Source organism: Trachypithecus francoisi, unplaced genomic scaffold, assembly GCF_009764315.1.
Source record: "Trachypithecus francoisi isolate TF-2019V2 unplaced genomic scaffold, Tfra_2.0 Lachesis_group18, whole genome shotgun sequence".
NCBI lineage: Eukaryota > Metazoa > Chordata > Mammalia > Primates > Cercopithecidae > Trachypithecus > Trachypithecus francoisi.
In genome coordinates this window covers 38,548,059-38,571,935 of record NW_022681463.1, presented here as the reverse complement: position 1 = coordinate 38,571,935, position 23,877 = coordinate 38,548,059, and the positions used below count along the sequence as shown (strand labels likewise).

Below are 23,877 nucleotides of genomic sequence, written 5' to 3'. Positions count from 1 at the left end.
AGCCAAGACTGTGCTGCTGCACTCCAGGCTGGGCAACACAGCGAGACTCCATCTCAAAATAAATAAATAAACAATCAAACAAAACATACAAGCAGCCATCACTTTGCATAGTGCTGTGTTAACTGAAACACAGGCATATGGGAACTCTGTCCTCCTTTTGCATGATTCTAGGTAACTGTGGTGACTGTGAAAGGGGAGGACATGGTTTCAATGTGCACAAATTTCTGTTAATCTCAGTACCATGGAAAGCAAGGACTGCCATAATTGAGGTTCACACTGAAGATTCCACTCATCAAGAAAAGATATTCACTACATATTGTTTTAACAAACATGAAGGAGGGTGATCTGTGTAAGAAAGAGTTCTACCAAAAAATAAGGACAAGATAAAATTTATGTGCACCAATAATCTGAATAAAGTGTTTCTACAGATGTTCTACATATTTAGGACTGCAGATGAAACCTATTTGTCACAAAATATACACTAAGTGCCTAGAACCTCAATCTATCTTTGGAAATTCAGATACAACAACATAATTTCTTTAAATATTTAACTAGTTGAAGATTTTTTTTAACTTTAAAGGGTTAGTGTTTACAATTATGTTTCACAGGTTTATGTCAAATTTAAAAATAAATGGCAAAAGAATATTCCACAGTCAACCAAGTTATGTCAAGTTACCAATGCACAATTCAATGTTCCTTTATTTCCTATATGCACAAATATACTATACCTAGAGAAGAATAGCTTTTTTAGGAGGGTAGAGAAAAAGAGTAACAAGATAAACAGCATTTGGCAAGTAATTAAATGTGAATAATTAAGTGTAAGGATGTGCTATACTGTAGTTTAAACGTAAGAGATAGCTGCATTTTGTAGGTCCATTCATGTCGTTCAACCTAATATTTCTAAAGAAAGAAAAAAGAGGTAGTAAACAGATATAATAACTAATCTTAAAAAATTGTATCAACACAAAAAAGTATTAATTACCACATGTCAGAAACTTAATTCTATCCTGTTTTGTAGGAAACATTTAACATGCAATTTTCCCACATACTTATATAATGTAAATACTGACAGTATCTATATTAATCTCATTAAAATATCCTTTTTTTTTTTTTTTTTGAGATGGAGTCTCGCTCTGTCGCCCAGGCTGGAGTGCAGTGGCCGGATCTCAGCTCACTGCAAGCTCCGCCTCCGGGGTTTACGCCATTCTCCTGCTTCAGCCTCCCAAGTAGCTGGGACTACAAGCGCCCACCACCTCGCCTGGCTAGTTTTTTGTATTTTTTTTTAGTAGAGACGGGGTTTCACCGTGTTAGCCAGGATGGTCTCGATCTCCTGACCTCGTGATCCGCCCGTCTCGGTCTCCCAAAGTGCTGGGATTACAGGCTTGAGCCACCGCGCCTGGCCTAAAATATCCTTTAAAGAACATTGTGCAAGCAAAGTCAAACAATAGTAAATTTTCACCTTTTCAATCAACTTCACTCATCAGATGCTATGAAGAACACTCTTCATGTGCCAAGTATGTTTTACAATTTAAGTTTAATAAAACTAGAATTCACCATGTGTATCATATATTTTACTACTTATTCCATATATTAACAAAAAGAATAGCTAGGAAAAAAATGTATAATGATGGTCAAATGGGTAAAAGGTTTATTTCACGCATCAAATATCATGCCGTATCTAATAAGCATTTAAAACATGCATTATCAGTAAACATTTCTAACCAAAATTTTGCCTAGTGGAGGAATAAAATCATAGACCTCCATAACAATTTGTCTTAATCCTACAAAAAAAAAATTTACTGAGCAAGGAAATCTTTAGTAATACATATATTTATCTCTGCGTATTCAAATACCAATTATAACCACAGTTAAAAATTTTTTTGTTTGTTTTGAGACGGAGTCTCACTCTGTCACCAGGCTGGAGTGCAGTGGCACAATCATGGCTCACTGCAACCTCCACCTCCCGGGTTCAAGTGATTCTCCTGCCTCAGCCTCCTGAGTAGCTGGGACTACAGGTGCACACCACCATGCCCAGCTAATTTTTTTGTACTTTTAGTAGAGATGCGGTTTCACCATGTTGGCCAGGATGGTCTCCATCTCTTGATCTCGTGATCCGCCCACCTCAGCCTCCCAAAGCACTGGGATTACAGGCGTGAGCCACCATGCCTGGCCAGTTAAATGTATTTTTAAGCTAAGAAGTTATCATAAACAATGAGGAAAAGATAAACATCTTTGTAAATAAAACCTGCAGACCTGCCATCTTACCCTTCCTGTATATAACTAGAACGAGCTTTTTCCAAAAAAAAAAACACACGAAAGCATAGTTATGCACTGATCTAGAGCAAAGCATAGTAGGACTATGCCCAAATGATAAGGAGCATAAAAGAATAAGAAAACAGGGGAGGCCGAGATGGGCGAATCATGAGGTCAGGAGATCGAGACCATCTTGGGTAACACAGTGAAACCCCATCTCTACTAAAAAATACAAAAAAACTAGCCAAGCGAGGTGGCGGGCGCCTGTAGTCCCAGCTACTCGGGAGGCTGAGGCAGGAGAATGGCGTAAACCCGGAAGGCAGAGCTTGCAGTGAGCTGAGATCCGGCCACTGCACTCCAGCCTGGGCGACAGAGCGAGACTCCGTCTCAAAAAAAAAAGAAAACAGAAGTGAAAAGACTAAACTGAATTTTGTTCCACGGTCAAATAGATGAGTCCAAAGTCTGGGTGAAGGACAAGTTGTGAGAATATCTATTTTTAAAAAGTAGCCATTTCTAATAGTTACTGATACTTGGCAGATGGCACAATTCTTAATATGGTGACTTACACCATAAATACCCTGCTGAATTAAACGTATATTACCAGCACAATTACAAATATCTTCAACATATGTTATTAGAACAATTATGAATACCCTGAATATTTTCACATTATATTCATGAGTTATCAGAATATTATTAATTTTAATTTGGATGATTTCTTACCCAAAATTAGTTTATTGTGTGAACTTTTCAGTGGTTTCAGGATAGGGTAGGAAAGTGGATTTTCATGTACTTTTTCTCTATAGCTACATCTTACCTCTTCCTTCCTCTAATCTGTGCCTTCTGATTACACGTTGCCGTTTTTCTTCTTGTCGTAACTGAAGGTGTTCTTCAATGTTAACCCCAGGCACTGGGACAGCTAGAGGATTGGCCAAAAAAAATAAATAATAACAACATACATGTTATATAATAACTATAACAGAACTACTTAAAATTCAAGAAAGAAAAGCTAGCAAAAACATTGTCTAAAACACACAATATTTTTACTTTAAGAATTCTTAGCCAAAAAGGGAAAAAGAATCTCATTCTGGATAGGCATGGTGGCCCATCACTTTGGGAGGCAGAGGCGGGCAGATCACCTGAGGTCAGGAGTTCAAGATAAGCCTGGCCAATATGGTGAAACCCTGTCTCTACTAAAAATACAAAAATGAGGCATGGTGGTGGGCACCTGTACTCCCAGCTACTTGGGAGGCTGAGGCAGGACAATCACTTGAACCTAGAAGGCAGAGGTTGCAGTGAGCTGAGATTGAGCCACTGTACTCCAGACTTGGCAACAGAGCGAGACTCTGTCTCAAAAAAAAAAAAAAAAAAGAATCTCATCCCTTAAACAATGTCATATTGTCAGTTACCATAAGAGCAGTATTGCATACATTAATTATTATCTTAATTTTTTAACATATACCTAAAAGAAATTGTTTAAACCGTCAGACTTAATGAGTTGAAGACAACTCAGTGTAGCATAGTATAATCAATCAAAATTACCTAAAAGAAGATCTAAAGGTATCATTTCTTTCACTGCATCAAGAATTCCTCTTTGTCTTGCCTCTTGACCATCTAACTCTCTTGCACAGGCCTTGCAACATCCACACACAGCACAACCAGATTCTCCGGAACCACAACCACAGATCCTGGGGGGGCGGAAAAAGACAACTGAGATCTTCCTAATTTTTCCTTAAAACTCTTTTCTATAACTCATTTTCCACATTTTTGAAATTGTTAAATGAGTAAGCAATGAAATCATCTCTTTAGATCACGATTGCTCATTTTAAAGAAAGGGTATAAATAGCAGAATAATTAAAAACAAGACTCTGATTAAGCTCCCAATAGGCATAATTGGTATATTTCTACAGAAAATACACACAGATTCAACTGTCATCAAAGTCACTATTTTAAAAACAATTTTTAAAAGTTTTTTTGCAGTTAGTGAAGCACCAGAAGCTTTAGGATTAAGTGACCAAGATGGGTTGGTTGGCGAAAAACAACCAAACAATGTTGCTGTCCAGCAGATAAGTGAAGGCAGGTGTTGGTAGCCTTCAGCAAGAGAGCCTAAGCTTGCCAGCCAGCTTCATGTAATATTTTCCATTCCCTATTTAATAAATGGTGTTGGGAAAACTGGCTAGCCATATGCAGAAAACTGAAACTGGACCCCTTCCTTACACCTTATATAAAAATTAACTCAAGATGGATTAAAGATTTAAACATAAGACCTAAAACTAGAAAAACCCTGGAAGAAAACCTAGGTAATATCATTCAGGACACAGGCATGGGCAAAGACTTCATGACTAAAACACCAAAAGCAATGGCAAATGGGATCTACTTAAACTAAAGAGCTTCTGCACAGCAAAAGAAACTATCATCAGAGTGAACGGGCAACCTATAGAATAGGAGAAAATTTCTGCAATCTATCCATCTGACAAATGGCTAATATGCAGAATCTACAAAGAACTTAAACAAATTTACAGAAAAGCAAACAACCTCATCATAAAGTGGGCAAAGGATATAAACAGACACTTCTCAAAAGAAGATGTTTATTTATGCGGCAGAACTTAAACAAATTTACAAGAAAACAAACCACCCCATCAAAAAGTGGGCAACGGATATGAACAGACACTACTCAAAAGACGACATTTATGCAGCCAACAAACATGAAAAAAAGCTCATCATCACTGGTCATTAGAGAAATGCAAATCAAAACCACAATGATACTATCTCACATCAGCTGGAATGGCAATCATTAAAAAGTCAGGAAACAACAGGTGCTGGAGAGGATGTAGAGAAATAGGAATGCTTTTACACTGTTGGTGGGAGTGTAAATTAGTTCAACCATTGTGGAGGACAGTGTGGCAATTTCTCAAGGATCTAGAACTAGAAATACCATTTCACCCAGCAGTCCCATTACTAGGTATATACCCAGAGGATTATTAATCATTCCACTATAAAGAATGGTTTATATGTATGTTTATTGCAGCACTACACAATAGCAAAGACTTGGAACCAACCCAAATGCCCATCAATGATAGGCTGGATAAAGAAAATATGGCACATATACACCATGGAATACTATGCAGCCATAAAAAAAGGAGGAGTTCATGTCCTTTGCAGGGAGATGAATGAAGCTGGAAACCATCATTCTCAGCAAACTAACCGAGGAACAGGAAACCAAACACTGCACGCTCTCACTCATAAGTGGGAGTTGAACAATGAGAACACATGGACACAGGGAGGGGAACATCACACACCGGGACCTGTCGGGGGGTGGGGGCTGGGGAGGGAGAGCATTAGGAGAAATACCTAATGTAGATGACAGGTTGATGGGTGCAGCAAACCACCATGGCATGTGCATACCTATGTAACCAACCTGCATGTTCTGCACATGTATTCCAGAACATAAAATAACAACAACAAAAAAAAGGAAATAAAAATATCCACACATTGGAAAGGAAAAATAAAATACATATATATACACACACACATATATATACACACACACACGTCTCCTTCCCCCTCTCTTCTTTACATGCCATCACCTCCCATTCTCTCCCTTCACAGAGTCCAATTACCTGTTCTTTTTCTCCTTCATCCCTTTCATATCAATTGTGAACCATATGGGGTATTCGTTGACAAAGACACTCCCAGAAACTGACTTGGGGTCAGGGAAGCTAACTTCTTAGCCACATATTTTGTAGAAGGCATAGCTTTAATGTAGTTCATTGAATCAGTCCTTAAAACTTTTGACAGCCTTGTTGAACCCCAGGTTATACAGATTTCGGAAGGTACAAAAGGAAGAACATACCTGGCAGCAGTTTAAAAGACATAGCTAGACACCCTGTGAAATGTGTCACTTTTAAAAGCAAGCATTACAAACTATTTGGAAGATCACTTACTACACAGTAAAAACTATGACACATAATATGCCAGATTGACACTAATTTTAAGATAGTATTTATGACACCAATTCTTCTCAAAATTTTCCAAAAAAAATTGAAGAAGAGAGAACACTAATTCATTCTTTGAGGCCAGGATTACCCCGATACCAATGTCAGGCAAACGATGAAGAAAAAAAAGAAGGAAGAAGGAAAAGAAGGAGAAGGAGTAGAAGAAGAAGGAGCAGGAAGAGGAGGAGAAGGAGAAGTTCCAGGAAAAGAAGGAGGAGAAGGAGAAGAAAGAAGAAGGAGAAGGAGAAGAAGGAGAAAGAGAAGAAAGGGAGGAGGGAGAGCCGGAGAGAAGGGGGCGGAGGAGGTGGCAGAAAAAAAACCCTACAGACCAATATCCCGTATGAATAATGATGTAAAAATCCTCAACAAAATACTAACAAAATAAATTCAGCAGGATATGAAAATAACTATACACCATAACCAAGTGGGATTTACTCCCGGAATGCAACAAACGAAAATCAATCCACGTAATATAATACATTAACAGAATGAAAGAAAAGAAACACACGATCATCTCAATTGATGTAGAAAAAGCATTTGACAAAATTCAATGCCCTTTCATAATAAAAACACTTGACAAACTAGGAATAGAAGGAAATGATCTCAACACAAAAACCACACATGAAAAACACACAGTGAACATCATAATGGTGAGAGACTGAAAGTTTTTCCTTTCTAATATCAGGAAGAAGACAAGGATGCCCACTTTGACCACTCCTGAACAGCACTAGAAGTTCTAGCCAGAACAAATCGACAGGAAAAGAAATAAAGGTCATCCAGAGTAGAAAGGAAGAAGTAAAATTATCTATGTTCACAGATAATACAATCTCATAAGTAGAAAACCCTAAAGATTCCACTCAAAAAAACCAATAGAGAAAATGAATTCAGCAAAGTAGGAAGATACAAAGTCAACACACAAAAATCAGTTGTATTTCTAGGCACTAACAATGAACAATATGAAAAGGAAATTACAGAAACAATTCCACAGCATCAAAAAGAATACACTTAGCAATTAACCAAGGAGGTGAAATGAGAACTATAAAACATTGCTGAAAGAAATTAAAGATGACATAAATAGAAACACATCTTATGTTCATGGATTAGAAGACTAATGTTTTTAAGATGTTCATACTACCCAAAGCAATCTACAGATTCGTTGTAATCCCTATCAAAATCCCAATGATGTCTTTTACAGAACAGAAAAACCTATCCTAAAATTCATAGAAAATCTGTAGGGACTTCAAAGAGCCAAACAAGCTTGAAAAAGAAGAACAAAGTACTCATAGTTCCTGACTTCAAAACGTACTACAAATCTACAGTAATCAAAACAATATGGTGTGGCACAAAGACAGTCATACAGTCCAATGGGATAGAACAGACAGCCGAGAAACCTTCCTTCACATATACAGTCAGATGATTTTTGACAAAGGGGCCAAGATGATTCAGTAGAGAAAGGATAATCTTTTCAATAAACATCGCTGGGAAAACTGGATATCCACATGTAAAAGAATGAATTTGGATACTTCTTTAAAAGCACATACAAAAATTAACTCAAAATGAATCAAAGACCTCAATGTAAGACCTAAAACTATTAAAAAAAAAAAAAAAAAAAACCCTTAGAAGAAAAGATACAGTAAACTCTTCACAACACTAGATTGGGAAATAATTTCCTGGATATTACACCAAAGGAACGGGCAACAACAACAAAAAAAAACAATAGACAACTGGACTTCATGAAAATTTAAAAAATTTTGTGCTTGAAAAGACAAAGTCAACAGAGTAAAAACATAACCCACAGACAGGGCTTTTCACTTTCAAATCATATATCTGATAAGGAATTAATATTCAAACTATGTAGTTTGAATAAAAAGAAATCGACAACCCAATTCAAAAATGAGAAAGGACTTGAATAGAATTTCTCCAAAGATCTCCAAATGGCCAACAGGCATATGAAAGATGCTGAGCATCACTAATCACTGGAGAAATTCAAATCAAAACTATAATGAGATACTACCTCATACCCATTAGGTTGCCACTACCAAAATAACAGATCATAAGTGTTAAGAAGGACGTGGAGAAACTAGAACATCTGTACACTATTGGTGGGAATGTAAACTGGTTGGCTGCTGTGGAAAATAGTATGGCAGTTCCTCAGAAGATTAAAAATAAAATTACCATATGGTCCAACAATTCCACTTCTGGGTATATGCCCAAAGGAACTGAAAACAGGGTGTCAAAGAGCTCCTTGTACACTCATCTTCCCAGCATCATTATTTACAATAGCTACAATGTGGTAGCAACCCAAGTTGTTCAGCAGTGCGTGAATGGATAAGCAAAATGCGGTATACACGTACCATAGAACATCATTCAGCCTCAAAAAGCAAGGATGTTCTGATATATGTGACAACCTGGATGAACCCTGAGGATATTATGCTAAGTGAAATAAGCCAGTTACAAAAAGACAAATACTCTATGATTCCCTTTATACGAGAGGTACCTAGAGTAGTCAATCATAGAGAAAGAAAGCAAACAGAATAGTGGATGCCAGAGGCAGGGGAGAGGGAAGAATGAGGAGTCATCGTTTAACGGGTACAGAGTCTCAGTTTTACAAGATGAAGAGTTATGGAGATGGATGGTGGTAAGAGTGGCACATTATGAATGGATTTAATACCACAGAACTGTCTACTTAAAAATGGTTAAGCTGGTCAATTTTATATTTATTTTATCATAAGATATGTAGTCACAATTTTATAAAAATTGAAGTCAGCTTAATAGTCCTTAGTATTCTGATATATTCAGTTTGCTTCATTAATAAAGCAATTATTATACTTGGTTAGTATTGTCCATGTAAGTCTATGAATAATTGTTATAAACTATATAAGTCTCTGGGGGAAAAAATATTAATTTCAAAAGGGACCAGAGAATTTATAGATTTTGTTCATGATATATACTGGCTGCTTACGTTCAGAGAGTAGGGATATTAAATTTTATTTTTATTATATATTTTTTGAGATAGGGATATTGCTATGCTGCCAAGGCTGGTTTCAAAGTCCTGGCCTCAAGTGATCTTCTGGCCTCAGCCTCCCAAAGTGCTGGGATTACAGATATGGGCCACTACACCCAGCTAACATTGAATTTTAATGGAAATAGTGTTGGAGAGATCCAGGAGAATTTCAATTCCAACACTGTTAAAAAATAATCATAGAATCTATCTGCATCCGAATTAAATTTAAAAATAAAGAAGTTAGGTGCTTAAAAACAGAAAACAGAGCCAAACATAAAGCACGACAGCATAAGTATTATCCTTTGATAAAGATGACTATTTATTGCTTACACTAATCATATAAAGAAAATCTGTTTTTAAAAAATTGCATCTCAGCAGCCTTAAAGAAAAGGCCTGTTATATATGATCTATCTAATTATGATAGGCCAAACATAAACTTAGAAATAAATGCCTATTAGATCCAGACAGTATTTGGGAAGAAGCAACTATTACAGAGTTGCCAAAGAGGAAGGTCAAGATGCAGGGATGGCTGTCTTCCTTCTGGGATTCTCTTCGCAAAATTTTCTCTACTCCCCCAAATCAGCCAATTATCAGAAAGCTGATCTTACAAAGAATATCCCATTATGTTACAGTGACTATAACTAGCAATGTAGAAAACAGATTCAAAATTCTTCCTAACATCCTAGCAGAAAACCTGCATTCTTCTTCTGCCAAACTTACATATTAACTTTAAATTTAAATTTACAATAATATAGAATCCTGAAAAATGTGGTCCATTGAGAACAAGGATAAATATAACAGGTATGATGTAACTTTAGAAGCATACAAAATTTCTAAAATTATAAATGGTAAATTCAATTTAAAACAAAAATATATATCTAATCAAGTACTCTATATGATATTGATAATTTTATTTAGAAAAGATTCATGTTCAACAAAAAGAAATATAATAGATATCTGGCAGTAAATAGGCTTAGAAAAATGATACAAATAAAGGCACAGCCCCAAATCTTGAAGAACTTACGACCTGTTTTTAAATAATGGTTTAAATGAATCAAATGAAAGAAAGGCAACCTTAAAAATGACACTAAAATATAAATTATTATAACAGAAAACAACTATAAGAATTATACTTTCTTGGCCTTTTGGCTAAGATCAAATGAAGATGCCATGGTGTCTTTAAGAAAAAAATATTAATGGTAGAGTGTAATCTGGAATGATTTTGCAAAGCAATGTGTTCTGCACATGTTCTTTAGTAGGAATCAGTCTCTCTTACCCTCCAGGGACTCTGTCTGGCCGTCCACTACTGACACAGCTGGCTCCATAACCTGTACAGTCTCCACAGACAGTGCAAACCATGCACTGCTCCAGCTTCCATTTGTGCATGCCTGGAGGGCACATCATAGACTTCTCATCTTTTTCATCTAGTTCTTCTTCCAGGTCTTCATCCATTGCTGTTGCCATATTTTCAACTCCAAACCCTATTCGACAGATCAATTTATAATTGTTATACAGATTACTTTCATGTATAAAAGATGGATGACTATATTTCCCAGTTTAAAAAATGACAACGTGCTAATCCAAGCAATTATACAAAGAAATGCTTAAATTTGAGTAACGAAAATAAATTTTAATTTACAGACCACTAATAAACACTCTCCCCATTTCATTTCTGCAAAAGAAGGCAAGGAAGGCTATTATCAAATGTCTCTTGACTGTTACCATCTGTCAATCATACTTTTAAATCTTTTCCTGTTTTCCATCCTCATTACCAACACTTTCATTCAACAGACCAAAGAAAGCCTCCCAACCATGCTCCACGCCAAGAGTCCCCCACTCTAGATCATCCTCCTACTGCCACCAATCATCCTCCCAAAGCACACATTTGATCCCACAACTTCATAATTTACAAACCTCCAATGACTTTCCAAGGTCTTCAGAAGAGCAAAACTCAGCAAGACGCAGTAGGCACAAGATGGCTCCTAATTTTCTCCAATCTCATTTCTTTTCCCTCTGCTCTCCAAATACTCTGTGTCCTTCCATATGCTTAGGGTCTTTGTTCATTCTTGTTCCCTCTGCCTCTTCCTTCCTCATTTACAAGATGTCTCTGCCTATCTCATCTAGCAGAGAAACTTCAGCCTTCAAAAATTCAGCTCAGAAGTCATTCCCTATGAAAGCACTCGCTACCTTTTCCAGGCAGTCAGTCACTACCTCCTTAGTGCCTCTTTATACCTCACTTACCACTTTTTAAAATGGTGTTACAATTCATTCTTTTTTTTTTTTTCTAAATTGAACACCTACTATACTCCAGGGATTCCTTCATGGCAAGAAATCAACAAACCTTTTATAAAGGGCCAGTAAATAATTCAGGCTCTGTGGCCCATACAAATCCTTGTCACATTTTTTACAATCCTTACAATGTAAAATCAATTTTTAGCTTGGAGGGCTATGTAAAAACTGACATCAGGTTATATACTCTGCAGACTTCTGCTCTAGAAACTGAAGACTGTTAATAATGAGCTGTTATAAAGCTTATAATATAGTGAGAAAGACAGACATTAATCAAATAACCAAATAAAAATGTAAACTACAACTGATAGGGTTTTTAAGGAACACTGTACTATAAGACCATATGATGGGAGAACAAATTTGTGGGAGTCTAGTAATTATATTTTATATTTGACTTTCCTAAGGGATCTAAGTTATGAGGTTATGTCTTGCTCATACTATCTCTTATTCTTAGTCAACCTTATTCTCCTACACCTATAACATCCACTTAACATATAGCTATCACTCAATACAGGTCTATCTAATCAGGAAATAAACTCATAGCATATGTAGCCTTTTGGAGTTTTGCCACTTCTGATCTATGGGCGAGCAGAAAAATTAGACAACTAAGCATCAGATAACTATATCTAGGATTAAAATAAGGTGATCCTGAAGGAAGCCTCAGTGACTATTTTTAATAATCATAGCTAAAATGTCCTGAGCACTATTGTAACTAGTTCTATAAGCATTACTCATTTAATCATTCCAACAGTACTGGAACTATTATCCTCAAATTAATCTTTACAGTCAATGGAATCTCAATCACAATGTCAAGCAGATAGAGTTGGTTCTGATTTACATGGAAAATAAAATCTCCCACCTGGCTACATTCATCAAAAATTTATAAAGAAAAAGATTGGAAATTTTGACATCAAAGTTTTGAAATTATGTATAACAAATGAAACTTTAAACCACAGGTTAGTCAAAGACACGTAAAACATATACGCAAAAAAAGCTCCTACAAATCAATTTTTAAAAGTAAGTAAAATAAAGTTTGAAGAGATGTTCAAACTCAGTATTAATAACCAAGGGGATGAAAATTAAAAGAAAAATGAGAGACCCAGCAATTATAATCCTAGGTATATACCCAAAAGACATGAATAAAGACTTTCACCAAAAGACATTTACTAGAATGTTCACAGCAATATTATTCATAATAACCAAAACTGGAAACCATCCAAATACCCAAATACTAGAAAGAATTTTAAAACCCTAGTCTCTATGTATAATTTAATAGAACAAAAATGAACAATCTATAACTACTTGTAACAATATGTATGAACTTCATGAACATAAAACAATGAAAAGAAACTGGACACAAAAGAATTCATACTGCATGATTGCATTTATATGAGGTATAAAAAGAAAACTAATTTATGGTAATTAACTGGGGAGCAGACAGGAACATAAAGTGGGGCTTTCTGGGGTGCTGGTAATATGTGGTTTCTTAATCTGGGTGCTGATTACATGAATACAATCAATTTGAGAAAATTCATCAAGATACTATGTATACTTTCCTGCATGCATATTATACTTCAATATAACAAAAAATTACAATACGATACCATTTCATAGCCACCAAATTGACAAAAATCAGTCTGTCAATATCAACTATTTGACGTGATGTGGAAAATCCAGCTCTAATGGCCAGAGTATAAACTGGTACAATCTCTTTCAAGAAAAATCCAATGAAACTGAAATCCACAACAGAGCAATTACACCACAGAAAGTCTCAAACGTTTGCCAAGAAACATGTATAAAGCAGGTTTTAAACTAATTTATAACAATGAAAAATTGGAAATAAGCCCATCCATCAACAGGAGAATGGATACACTATGGCATGTTCATTGTGTGGTATATCACACATTAGTTAACATAAACCATTTAAATTTATATGAACCAACATGGACATATTTCTAACAGAATGATGCCTGGCTAACACTGTGAAACCCCGTCTCTACTAAAAAAATACAAAAAATTAGCCGGGCGAGATGGCGGGCGCCTGTAGTCCCAGCTACTCGGGAGGCTGAGGCGAGAGAATGGCGTAAACCCGGGAGGCGGAGCTTGCAGTGAGCTGAGATCCGGCCACTGCACTCCAGCCTGGGCGACAGAGCGAGACTCCGTCTCAAAAAAAAAAAAAAAAAAAAAGAAAAAAACAATTTGTAGAAAAATACAAATAACAGATTAACACTTATAAAAACACATAAAACAGTAGTATATTTTTATGTGTAAAAGAGATATGATTATGCAATATTATTTTACACATAAAATATAAAAGAACATGTAAAAATATATAAGAACATGACTGAACATATACTTATCACAGTCATGATCGCGGTTAGCTCCGGAGAGAAATGGAATATGATAATAAGCCTTGGAAGGGGAATATGGGGCACTTGAATCTTATCTGTGATTTTTTTTTTAAATGAAAAAAAATGACAAGACATAGTAGATACACAATTTTTTAATATTTCAATATTTTCTGTACTTTCCTGGTTTAAATAAACTTTTAAAGTATTCCTTTATGTTCTTTTTAAATTGATACATAACTGTTGTACCTATTTCTGGCATACATGTGAGTTTTCATACACGCATCCAATGCCTACTGATCAAATCAGGGTAAGTGGGATCAAGTCAGGGTAACTGGGATAGTCTAAGTCCTCTCTTCTAGCTATTTTGAAATATACAATATGTTGTTGTTAACGACATTCACCCTACTCTGCTCCTAAACATTAGAACTTATTCCTTCTAACTGTATTTTTGTACCTATTAACCAACCCCTCTTCTTCTCCCCCTCTCACTATCCTTATAAAGCCTCTGGTAATCACTATTCTATTTACTACCTCCATGAAATCAATTTTTTAGTTCCCACATGTATTTGTCTCTCTGTCCCTGGTTTATTTTGTTTCAGTTAACGTCATGTCCTTCAGTTCCATCCATGTTGCTGCAAATAACAAGATTTCATTCTTTTTTAGGGCTGAATAATATTCCTTTGCGTATGTATCACATTTTCTTTACCCATTCATCTGCCGATGGATACTTAGGTTGATTCCATATCTTGGCTGTTGCAGATACTGCTGTGATAAACATGACAATGCTGGCATCTCTCTGACATACAGATTTCCTTTCTTTTGGATACATATACCCAGAAGTGGGGTTGCTGGATCATGTGGCAGTTCTATTTTCAGTTTTTTGAGTCACCTTCATACGAATGAAAAATCCATGTTTTCCCTAGTTGCTGTACTAATTTACATTTCCACTAGCCATGTATGAGCATTCCCCTTTCTCCACATCCTCCCCAGCATCCGTTATGACTCTGCAATCAGTATGCATTGTATGTGTCTTAAACTTTACTCATCTGCTTTCTAATTCATTACTTACCAACAGGGTAGGTATCATTTCTATTAAAAAAAAATCTTTTAACAATTTTACTTTGATTATTACAAAATTTCACTGAAGAATCTAGAACACAAGTGTAAATTTACGCTCAATTTTCACAAAAGTTTCACAATAATGAGGAAACAATGTTTCAGTTCAGACTTCTTATAAAACATAATCTGAACATATATTTTAAAAAAACTGATTCTCCCCTTTGTCCTAGCAGTTATTGTCCAAAACAAGTTCACTAATTTAGCAAGAAATCAAAGTATTTCCATTGTGAAGTAATCCATTTCTTTCTTTTGTTCCTTCCTCATTTGCCAATATATTCTAATAACTTGCTCATTTTTAAAGTGATACATTTTAAATACACACACAGACACACAAATAGGGCAAAGACAAAGAAGGGTGGGTTCCTGAGATCCACATGAGTCTGACATCAAAGCATCAAAACAGAAAAACCAGGTTCTGTTAATTTATATAGCATTAATCCTCAAAATTATTGGTACTTTAACCAAAGTTCAACGCTTAGTTCTAATAATATATATGTATTGTTTTATTCTCTTGCCCATACAAAATTTAAAACAGAAAATCAGAAATTGCAGTGAAAGGTATAAACATAATGATAGCAGCTAGATGTAAAAATTGAAGGCAAGAAGTAGACATGCTATTTAAAACCACAACAACAAAACAAGACCACAAAATACAGGGCAATCAAAGGATAAAGACCTTTGTTCTCTTCAATGGCCTGAGGGTTGGGGCAAAGGATAATGTGAAGAAGATGTGTCTACAATTTAGTCTTTTCTTGGTAAAGTGTCAGATATTCATATGGATCACTCTGAGTTGTCAAGAACAGGTTAAATTACAGGTAGCATGTGCTGTTAAATGGGATGATAATATTTGCCAGATAGACTACTGGCAAAAATGGTTAAAATTTCAAACGTGGTATAAAAGCAGCTAATAACAAAAAGTTTGGAAAAGACTTTTCTGGGGTAACGTAGTCATCAAAGATGCTAAGTCAAAGGAGCACTATTTTATGTAGAATTTAGAAGATGATTTGAGCAAGCCAGCTCATTTGCTTAAAAATCTAAAATCTAAAGTATATTTGCTTTTCCAGTGATATTTTATCATAATTATCATCAAATAAATAAGAAATTCAGTGGTTTTCCTAATTCACAAGTATAAAGTCAAAGAGCCACTCAAATCCAATTAAAAAAATGTGAAAAAGATCTGAATAGACATTTTTCAAAAGCAGACATATGAATGGCAAACAGGTATATGAAAAGGTGCTCAACATCACAGATCATCAGAGAAATGCAAATCAAAACTACACTGAGATATCATCTCACTCCAGTTAAAATGGCTTTTATCCAAAAGACAGGCAATAACAAATGTTGGAGAGGATGTGGAGAAAAGGGGACACTGGTACACTGTTGGTGAGAATGTAAATTTAGTACAGCCATGCCAGAGAACAGTATGAAGCTTCCCCAAAAAACCAAAACTAGAATATGATCCAACAATCCCACTGCTACGGACATACCCAAAAGAAAGGAAACTAGTACATCAAAGAGATACCTGCACTCTCATGTTTATTGCAGCACTATTCACAATAGCCAAGATTTGGAAGCAACCTAAGTGTCCATCAACAGATGAATGGATACAGAAAATGTGGTACATAAACACAATGGAGTACTATTTAACTATAAAAAAGACTGAGATCTTATCATTTGCAACAAGATATAACTGGAGGATATTATGATAAGTGAAAGAAGGCAGGCATCAAAAGACAAATTTCACATGTTCTCGCTCATTTGTGGGAGCTAAAAATTAAAATAATTGAACTCATGAAGATAGAGAGTACAATGCTGGTTACTAGAGGCTGGGAAAGGTAGTCGGGGAGAGTGGGTGAGAAATGGGATGCTTAGTTGGCACAAAAACATAATTAGATTCAAGAGATCTACTATTTGATAGCACAGCAGGGTGATTACAGTCGGCGATAATTTGTTGTACACTTCAGAACAACTGAGGGAGTACAATTGGAATGCTCATAACACAAAGAAAGGACAAATGCTGGAGACGATGGAGACACCATTTACCCTAATGTGATTATTACCCATTGTATGTCTGTATCAAAATAACTCATGTACCCCATACATATACCTACTATCTAACCATCAAAATTTTTAAAAAAAATTTAAATAGGAACAAAAAGAAAAAGAAGAGCCACTCATTTTGAAAAGACTTTTCACTATGTTGTTCTGAAAAACTAATGAAAAGACAACACAAATTGTAATATCTAAGAATTAAAGACCTACCTTTCCCACCTTGGTTCATGGCACCAGTGTCTCGTCCACACTGGCCTTTATTATTTACACCAAATGTCCACACTTCTCCGTTCTTCATTAAAACACAAGTATGAGCTTTGCCCATAGCTACCTGAGTTACAAAATGGCCCTTCAAATCAGTTACCAAACCTAAAGGAAAGAAACAAATTTAGTAAAAACAATAAAAAGGCCCTTCTGAGCCTAGTAAAAGAACTACCTCAATGCAGAACTGTTTATTTCTGGGGCAAAATAACTCAACAAAATGAGAAATAAGTAGCCAAAAGACTGGCAAGAGTATCACTGAATTAACTTTGTAACATTGTAATGTAGCTTCAATGAATCCTAAAACGTTATCATCCAGACTTGGGACATAACTTCACTGTAGCTTTCTCTCAAGCTTACTTCTCCTGAATGCTTCCTCCAAATGGTAACCCCTCTCCACAGTACTCACAAGGGTCAGAAAATCTCAAACTTTTCTGGTCTAAGCACAAAGGAGTCCATAAATAATTTTTTTACCTGCTTTGACCTGCCTCAGCAAAACAAAGTAAAATACTTGCCACAGTATATTGACATGGAATTGTTTTTGTAGAAACTAGTGAGACTTTCTAAAACAGTATTTTTCAATCCTTTTCAACCTACAATGCTTTCTTCCATAATCCAATACACAACTATTTTCTAAACTTCACTTATCCATATATTATTTTCATTATACTTGTCATATCCAAGTGCCACTCATGTTATCTGTTTAATATGTTTTGTATCAACTCTAAATTGCAGCATCTTCAACCTTATCAAGTAGTAATAACATTAATAAACAAAGATTATTGACTATTTTTCCAATATACATTAAAATAAAAACATGTTTTCAAGTATTTGTTTTAAATTACAAATAATATCAATCTCAAAGTATGCTTTGGGAAAATTGTTGTACATTATTAGCTCAGATATCACTACCTTGAGGTGGCCTTCACTTTTACCTTATACTAGTTTAGGTCTTTTTGTTAATTATACCTCAAAAATTTCCACTTTTAATATCTAGCACATTTGAAAAAGGTTAAGTGTATGTGTATGATACATAAAACAGTAGTTATTTATTATTAACAGTACTAGCTGACATGTTTTGAGACCTTACATGATGTGCTAAGCATTTCTTAAGCTCTACCTCCTATAATCTTCACAACCACCATACGAAGCAGGTGCTATCATTATTTTTTGCAGGTAGAAAAAAAACAAAAAGAAAACTCTTAAACGTTAAGTAACCCGATACCCAGTTAAAGGTTAAGAAAACTGTTACCCAATTAAAAGTGTTGGTGCCAGGGGCTGGGTGCGGTGGCTCATCACGCCTGTAATCCCAGCACTTTGGGAGGCTGAGAGGTAGGTGGATCACTTGAGGTCAGGAGTTTGAGACCAGCCTGGCCAACACAGTGAACTCTCGTCTCTACTAAACATACAAAAAATTAGCTGGGCGTCGTGGTGCATTCCTATAGTCTCAGCTACTTGGGAGGCTGAGGTGGGACAATCGCTGGAACCCAGGAGGCAGAGGTTGCAGTGAGCTGAGATTGCGCCACTGCACTCCAGCCTGGGGGATAGAGTGAGACTCCATCCCTGCCCCCCACCAAAAAAAAAAAGTGTTGGTGCTAGGATCTGAGTCTATGTCCATAACCATTCAATGCCACTTCCCCAACATTTAAGTCCCGTAATACCCAACTGTCCTTCAGATCCTTAAATAGGCAGTAACCAGGTCTGACAGGTCCATCAATCACTAATGTATCATCCATGCTCAATAAATATATGTTGAAGAAATATACAAGTTTCCATCAGCTCTACCCAGTGGATATTAGTAAGCAACAATTATTTTGAATATTATTTTTAAAGTGTATAAGAGCCCACTCCCAAATTCTGATTTACTCTGATAGCTGCATCCAATTGAGAATCTAAATATTATAGCATTAAGCCAGTTCACTTATCATCTGGGTACCTCTCGACTTAATAATTAATGGTTATAAATGTTCTACAGGTGTAATTTCCCCAGCATGGGACAATCACATAAACTTCTAATCATAAACTTCCTTAATTCCAGTTTCCTCTTTTACAAAGAAACTCAAAGGCTTTACATACTTATCACACATAAAATCCCTCCAAGTGGGATGCCTCATTCATTATATTCATTTCTAGCTGCTAGAAAGAAAATCTAGTAACCAAATATGAGAAGTTTTTGAGATTAGCATTTATAAATATAAAATGATTTAGATAGTTCTACCCCTCATATCCACTTCTTAAACTTGGTTTATCAGTCACCCAGACACTAGAAAATAATTCTTGAGACCCTACAATGTGCAGACACTGTGCTAGGCACTGGTGATAGAACAGTAAATAAGACAGATCATCCCAGCCAAACACCCTAATGGGGGAGATAAAATACTTCAACAATTATAAACTAGCTTTGTCATGAAAATCACTTCTCCAGGATACTACCACTGTCCCAGGGACATGTCCCATAAGCACCTGAATCTAGGGAAAGCATTCCACAGAAGTCACAGCTACAGTGAAGCTTCCCTTGCCAAGCTCTATGATTAGCTCTGCATGAAACTGGGGACAGTGCTCCTAATGACAAGATATGACAGAAACTTTCTCTTTCGAAATATTTCACATTTGGAAGGAAATGTAAAAAATGTAGAGAAAGCATGCTACACACATTAATTTTCTAGATATGTCTTTGTCATACAAAACTAGTACTGAAACTTCTTTGCATAAAATTTTTTTTTAACTTACTTGAACTATCAGAGTAAATGGCATCTTTTCCAAACATATAGAGTTCTCCATCTTTAGAAATAACAGAACTACTTCCATTATTGCAGGCTGTATACACCACAATCTTTCCTTCCATCTTAATTATCTTTTTAGGTTTATAAGGTTTGGATTGCCGTCTGCTCTTAGCTTTAAAAAAGAAATTGGATTAAATCAAGACCTCTATGTACCAAAATAATAATAATGGTTTGTATGTAAAGCTCAAAGAAAAAAAACATGTATTATTTGCATTTATGACACTATTTGTCCATTTTCACAAAGGCCTGGGCTTCCCAACACGTCACTTAAAATTAGTGAACCTGCTAGCCTCATCTGGTCAATTAATATTTATGCTATAATTGCTAGATCCCCATTCCTTGAAGTACATTCAAATTCTCAGTGAGTAATACCAGTTTTCCACCAAACTCCTGGAGGGCCCAATCTCTAAATTAGCTATTGCATTATTAATACCATTCTACTAACACATCTAAAATCTCCTTTTTTTCCAAGTTGTAATTCACATGTATTCTTGTTAGATCCTGTAAAGTAAAAGAAGTTCCTCATTCATTCAACATATATATTGAATAAGCAGTTACATCAAGTCAATTATATATATACACATACATATATATACACACACACTTTTTTTTTTTTTTTTTTGAGATGGAGTCTTGCTCCTGTTGCCCAGGCTGAAGTACAATGGCATGATCTCAGCTCACTGCAACCTCCACTTCCCGGGTTGAAGTGATTCTCCTGCCTTAGCCTCTTGAGTAGCTGAGATTACAGGCACCCGCAACCGCACCTAGCTGATTTTTGCATTTTTAGAAGAGATGGGGTTTTGCCATGTTGGTCAGGCTGGTCTCGAATTCCTGACCTCGTGATCCACCTGCTTTGGCCTTCCAAAGTGCTGGGATTACAGGTGTGAGACACCGTGCCCGGCCGTCAATGAGATATTATAAGGAAAGGAGATATATATATATATAGAAGGAGAGTGAATAATTTTAAATGTGGTGATTCAAGCAGCCACTGCTCTCAAAAACCAAATCCTTGAACTAGGCAAAATATGGGAAACAAGAAACCAATTGTTCCTTCAGTCAACCCCAGTCCCTGCATGTCTTTCAGAACAAAAATGTATTGCTGCTGTGCTAGGACGTAAAATACTCTACTTTTCATATGACATCACACACACACATACACACACACACACACATATGTATATGCAAACACACATATATGAACAGACACATACACTACAACTACTTTACCTGGTCCTCAAAGAAAGGACAATGTCCTCCAAATGCCAGAAGGAAAAATTATTCTGAGAGATAATAATACATTTTATGGCTACTTTAAAGGGTTTTTCCAAATAACTTTTATTTTCACATTATTTTTACATTATGTATTGGCTTTACAACCTAATCCCTATAAGATGGTTCTCCAATGTGCTAAAATGTATAAAGTACGTGAGAAGTTATAAAAAGAGAAAAATGACACTTTGAGGAAGACTGCACAGAAACGTAAGAAATATGAGACATAAACAAAATAATTTTCTTTGTCATTGCTTAGCAATGATTCCATCACAGAGAAATAACACCAAAAATCATAATCCAGTCCAGGCATGCTGGCTCATGACTGTTATCTCAGCACTTTGGGAGGCTGGCAGATTGCTTGAATGCAGGAGTTTGAGACCAGCCTGTGTAACATGGCAAAACTCCATCTCTACAAAAAATACAAAAATTAGCTGAGCACAGTTGCATGTGCCTATAGTCCCAGGTACTCATGAGGCTGAGGTGGAGGGGGTCACTTGAGCCCAGGGGTCAAAGCTGCAGTGAGCTAATCACACTGCTGCACTCTGGCCTGGGTCACAGAGTAAGACCCTGTCTCAAAAAACACAAAAACAAAAAACTGTAATCCATAGCCAATACCATTACAAAAGATTATGTAAAGTTTACCTTCATTCTGAAGTATACATTCCTTCTAAAGTTTTGAGTTTCCTAAAATAATCTATTGCAACAAGTAAGTTTTTAAAATAATATTAACTGCTATAAAAAAAGCATATACTCTCAGATGAATAGCCACGTTCCCATAAAGCATAAAAATTCATAAATATGAACTTTAGAATGAAATTAGCAAGCACATTTTTTTTTCAATGAACAATAATCCACTGCCATTAACTAAATATGTCCCGAGTGTAAAATCCTCTATTAACTTGGTGAGGTTAGTGTTGTTGAAACTGATAACTTTATGGTAATAAAGTTTTATTTATTTTTACTAAAAAAGAGCATTTATTTTTACTAAATGCATAGTTGATCACTCAACTTACTTGATTCTCCATCTTCTCCTTTACTAGCAGATCCTGTAAAGAATATGCTCCCATCTTCTGCAACTAAAAGGGCGTGAGAGCCATCGTGTCCAACTGAGAAGTGTACTATCTTTGGAGATTTTGTAATTGGCAGCTCAACCCATTTTCCTGCTGAAGGACCACCTTGTTTGATTCCAAGACTCTGGTATTTGCCAGTGTAATATATCTTATATATTAAAAAAAAAAAAAAAAAGGAATTATGGTGCTTTTTATAATAGTGCATCACATTTCACTTGAGAAAAAAAGGACATCAATATTTTACTGAAAAACAAAATTCACATAAAAACAAACTCTTTTTTACACTATTCAACTTATGGGAATTGAGCAAGAAATACACATATTTTGCCAAGAAGACACAGTTCATAATAGCTTTTTTATATCTTTTAACCATTAAGTTTTCTGTCTTCTATATGCACACTTCATAGTACCCTAAAATAACTACAATAGTAACATCAAAAGTAACAGATCACCATAACAGATGTAATAATAAAGAAGTTTGAAATATTTAGAGAATTACCAAAATGTGACACAGAGACACAAAGTGAGCACATGCTGTTAGAAAAATGGTGCCAACAGACTCACTCAACTCAGGGTTGTCACAAACCTTCAATTTGTAAAAAGAGCAATTATTTGTGAAGTGCAACAAAACTAAGCACAATAAAATGAGGCATGCCTGTACTGTTCCCAACATGAATAAAATTTTATCTCATAAAAAATAATTTTGAATCAAAATTTAAAAGATTATTCTCCTTAAAGATGCAAACTATATAAACTAATCAACAGATTGCACTTTAATCTCTTAAATCAGAGAATGCTAATTTTTAATCCACAGAATAACTTACCTTTCCATTTGCTGTTTTCATTAGTGCAAACTCTCGTCCTGCACCAAGAATTGCTGACTCCTCATCAAATCCTGTACCTGAAATACGAGACTAATAAATACTATTGCATTTCTAATACGAAGAATTCTAAACATAACATGTACTATTTTGAGTGATTGCAATGTCAATTCAAAATCACTAAAAAACAACGATGACAAAATGTTACACACTCAAATTTTTAAACATATTAACCATAGGTATAGTACTCCAAGGAATGATAAAGCTATCATAATCTGTTTTTCTTGTTCCATACCAGTATCAAATTAATTTTTTAAATATACAACAAAAAATTTTAAAAATTCACTGTCAGTAATATTCCTTGAATTAATGTATAAATGGCCAAATTTTTATTGAGCATTTATTAGGTACCAGGCATTATACAATTCACAAAATTTATCTCATTTGATTCCTCAACTATACCACTTGGTTTACAATTAAGCAAATATAAAGGCTGGAGAGGTTAGTCCAGACACAGAGTCATTTGAGCTTAGAACAATGCCATGCAGATATCTGAATTAAAGTATTTCAGATTCTCTGCCTATGTCTTTTTCTACAGAAGAACATC

At 35.5% G+C, this 23,877-nt stretch overlaps 1 protein-coding gene across 16 annotated transcripts in view; it reads right to left on the bottom strand.

The window, feature by feature from the left end:
- Window positions 1–23,877, bottom strand: part of MYCBP2 (MYC binding protein 2) — a 299,211-nt gene that overhangs the window by 205,482 nt on the left and 69,852 nt on the right. For all 16 annotated transcript variants that reach the window (XM_033177503.1, XM_033177496.1, XM_033177499.1 and 13 more), the window contains exons 11-17: window positions 23,274–23,350; window positions 22,393–22,597; window positions 20,055–20,219; window positions 17,274–17,432; window positions 10,529–10,733; window positions 3,796–3,941; window positions 3,071–3,172 (exon numbers count right to left, since the gene is read on the bottom strand). In XM_033177503.1, the coding sequence (XP_033033394.1) occupies window positions 3,071–3,172; window positions 3,796–3,941; window positions 10,529–10,733; window positions 17,274–17,432; window positions 20,055–20,219; window positions 22,393–22,597; window positions 23,274–23,350 (1,059 nt within the window). The remainder of the gene's footprint in view (window positions 1–3,070; window positions 3,173–3,795; window positions 3,942–10,528; window positions 10,734–17,273; window positions 17,433–20,054; window positions 20,220–22,392; window positions 22,598–23,273; window positions 23,351–23,877) is intronic.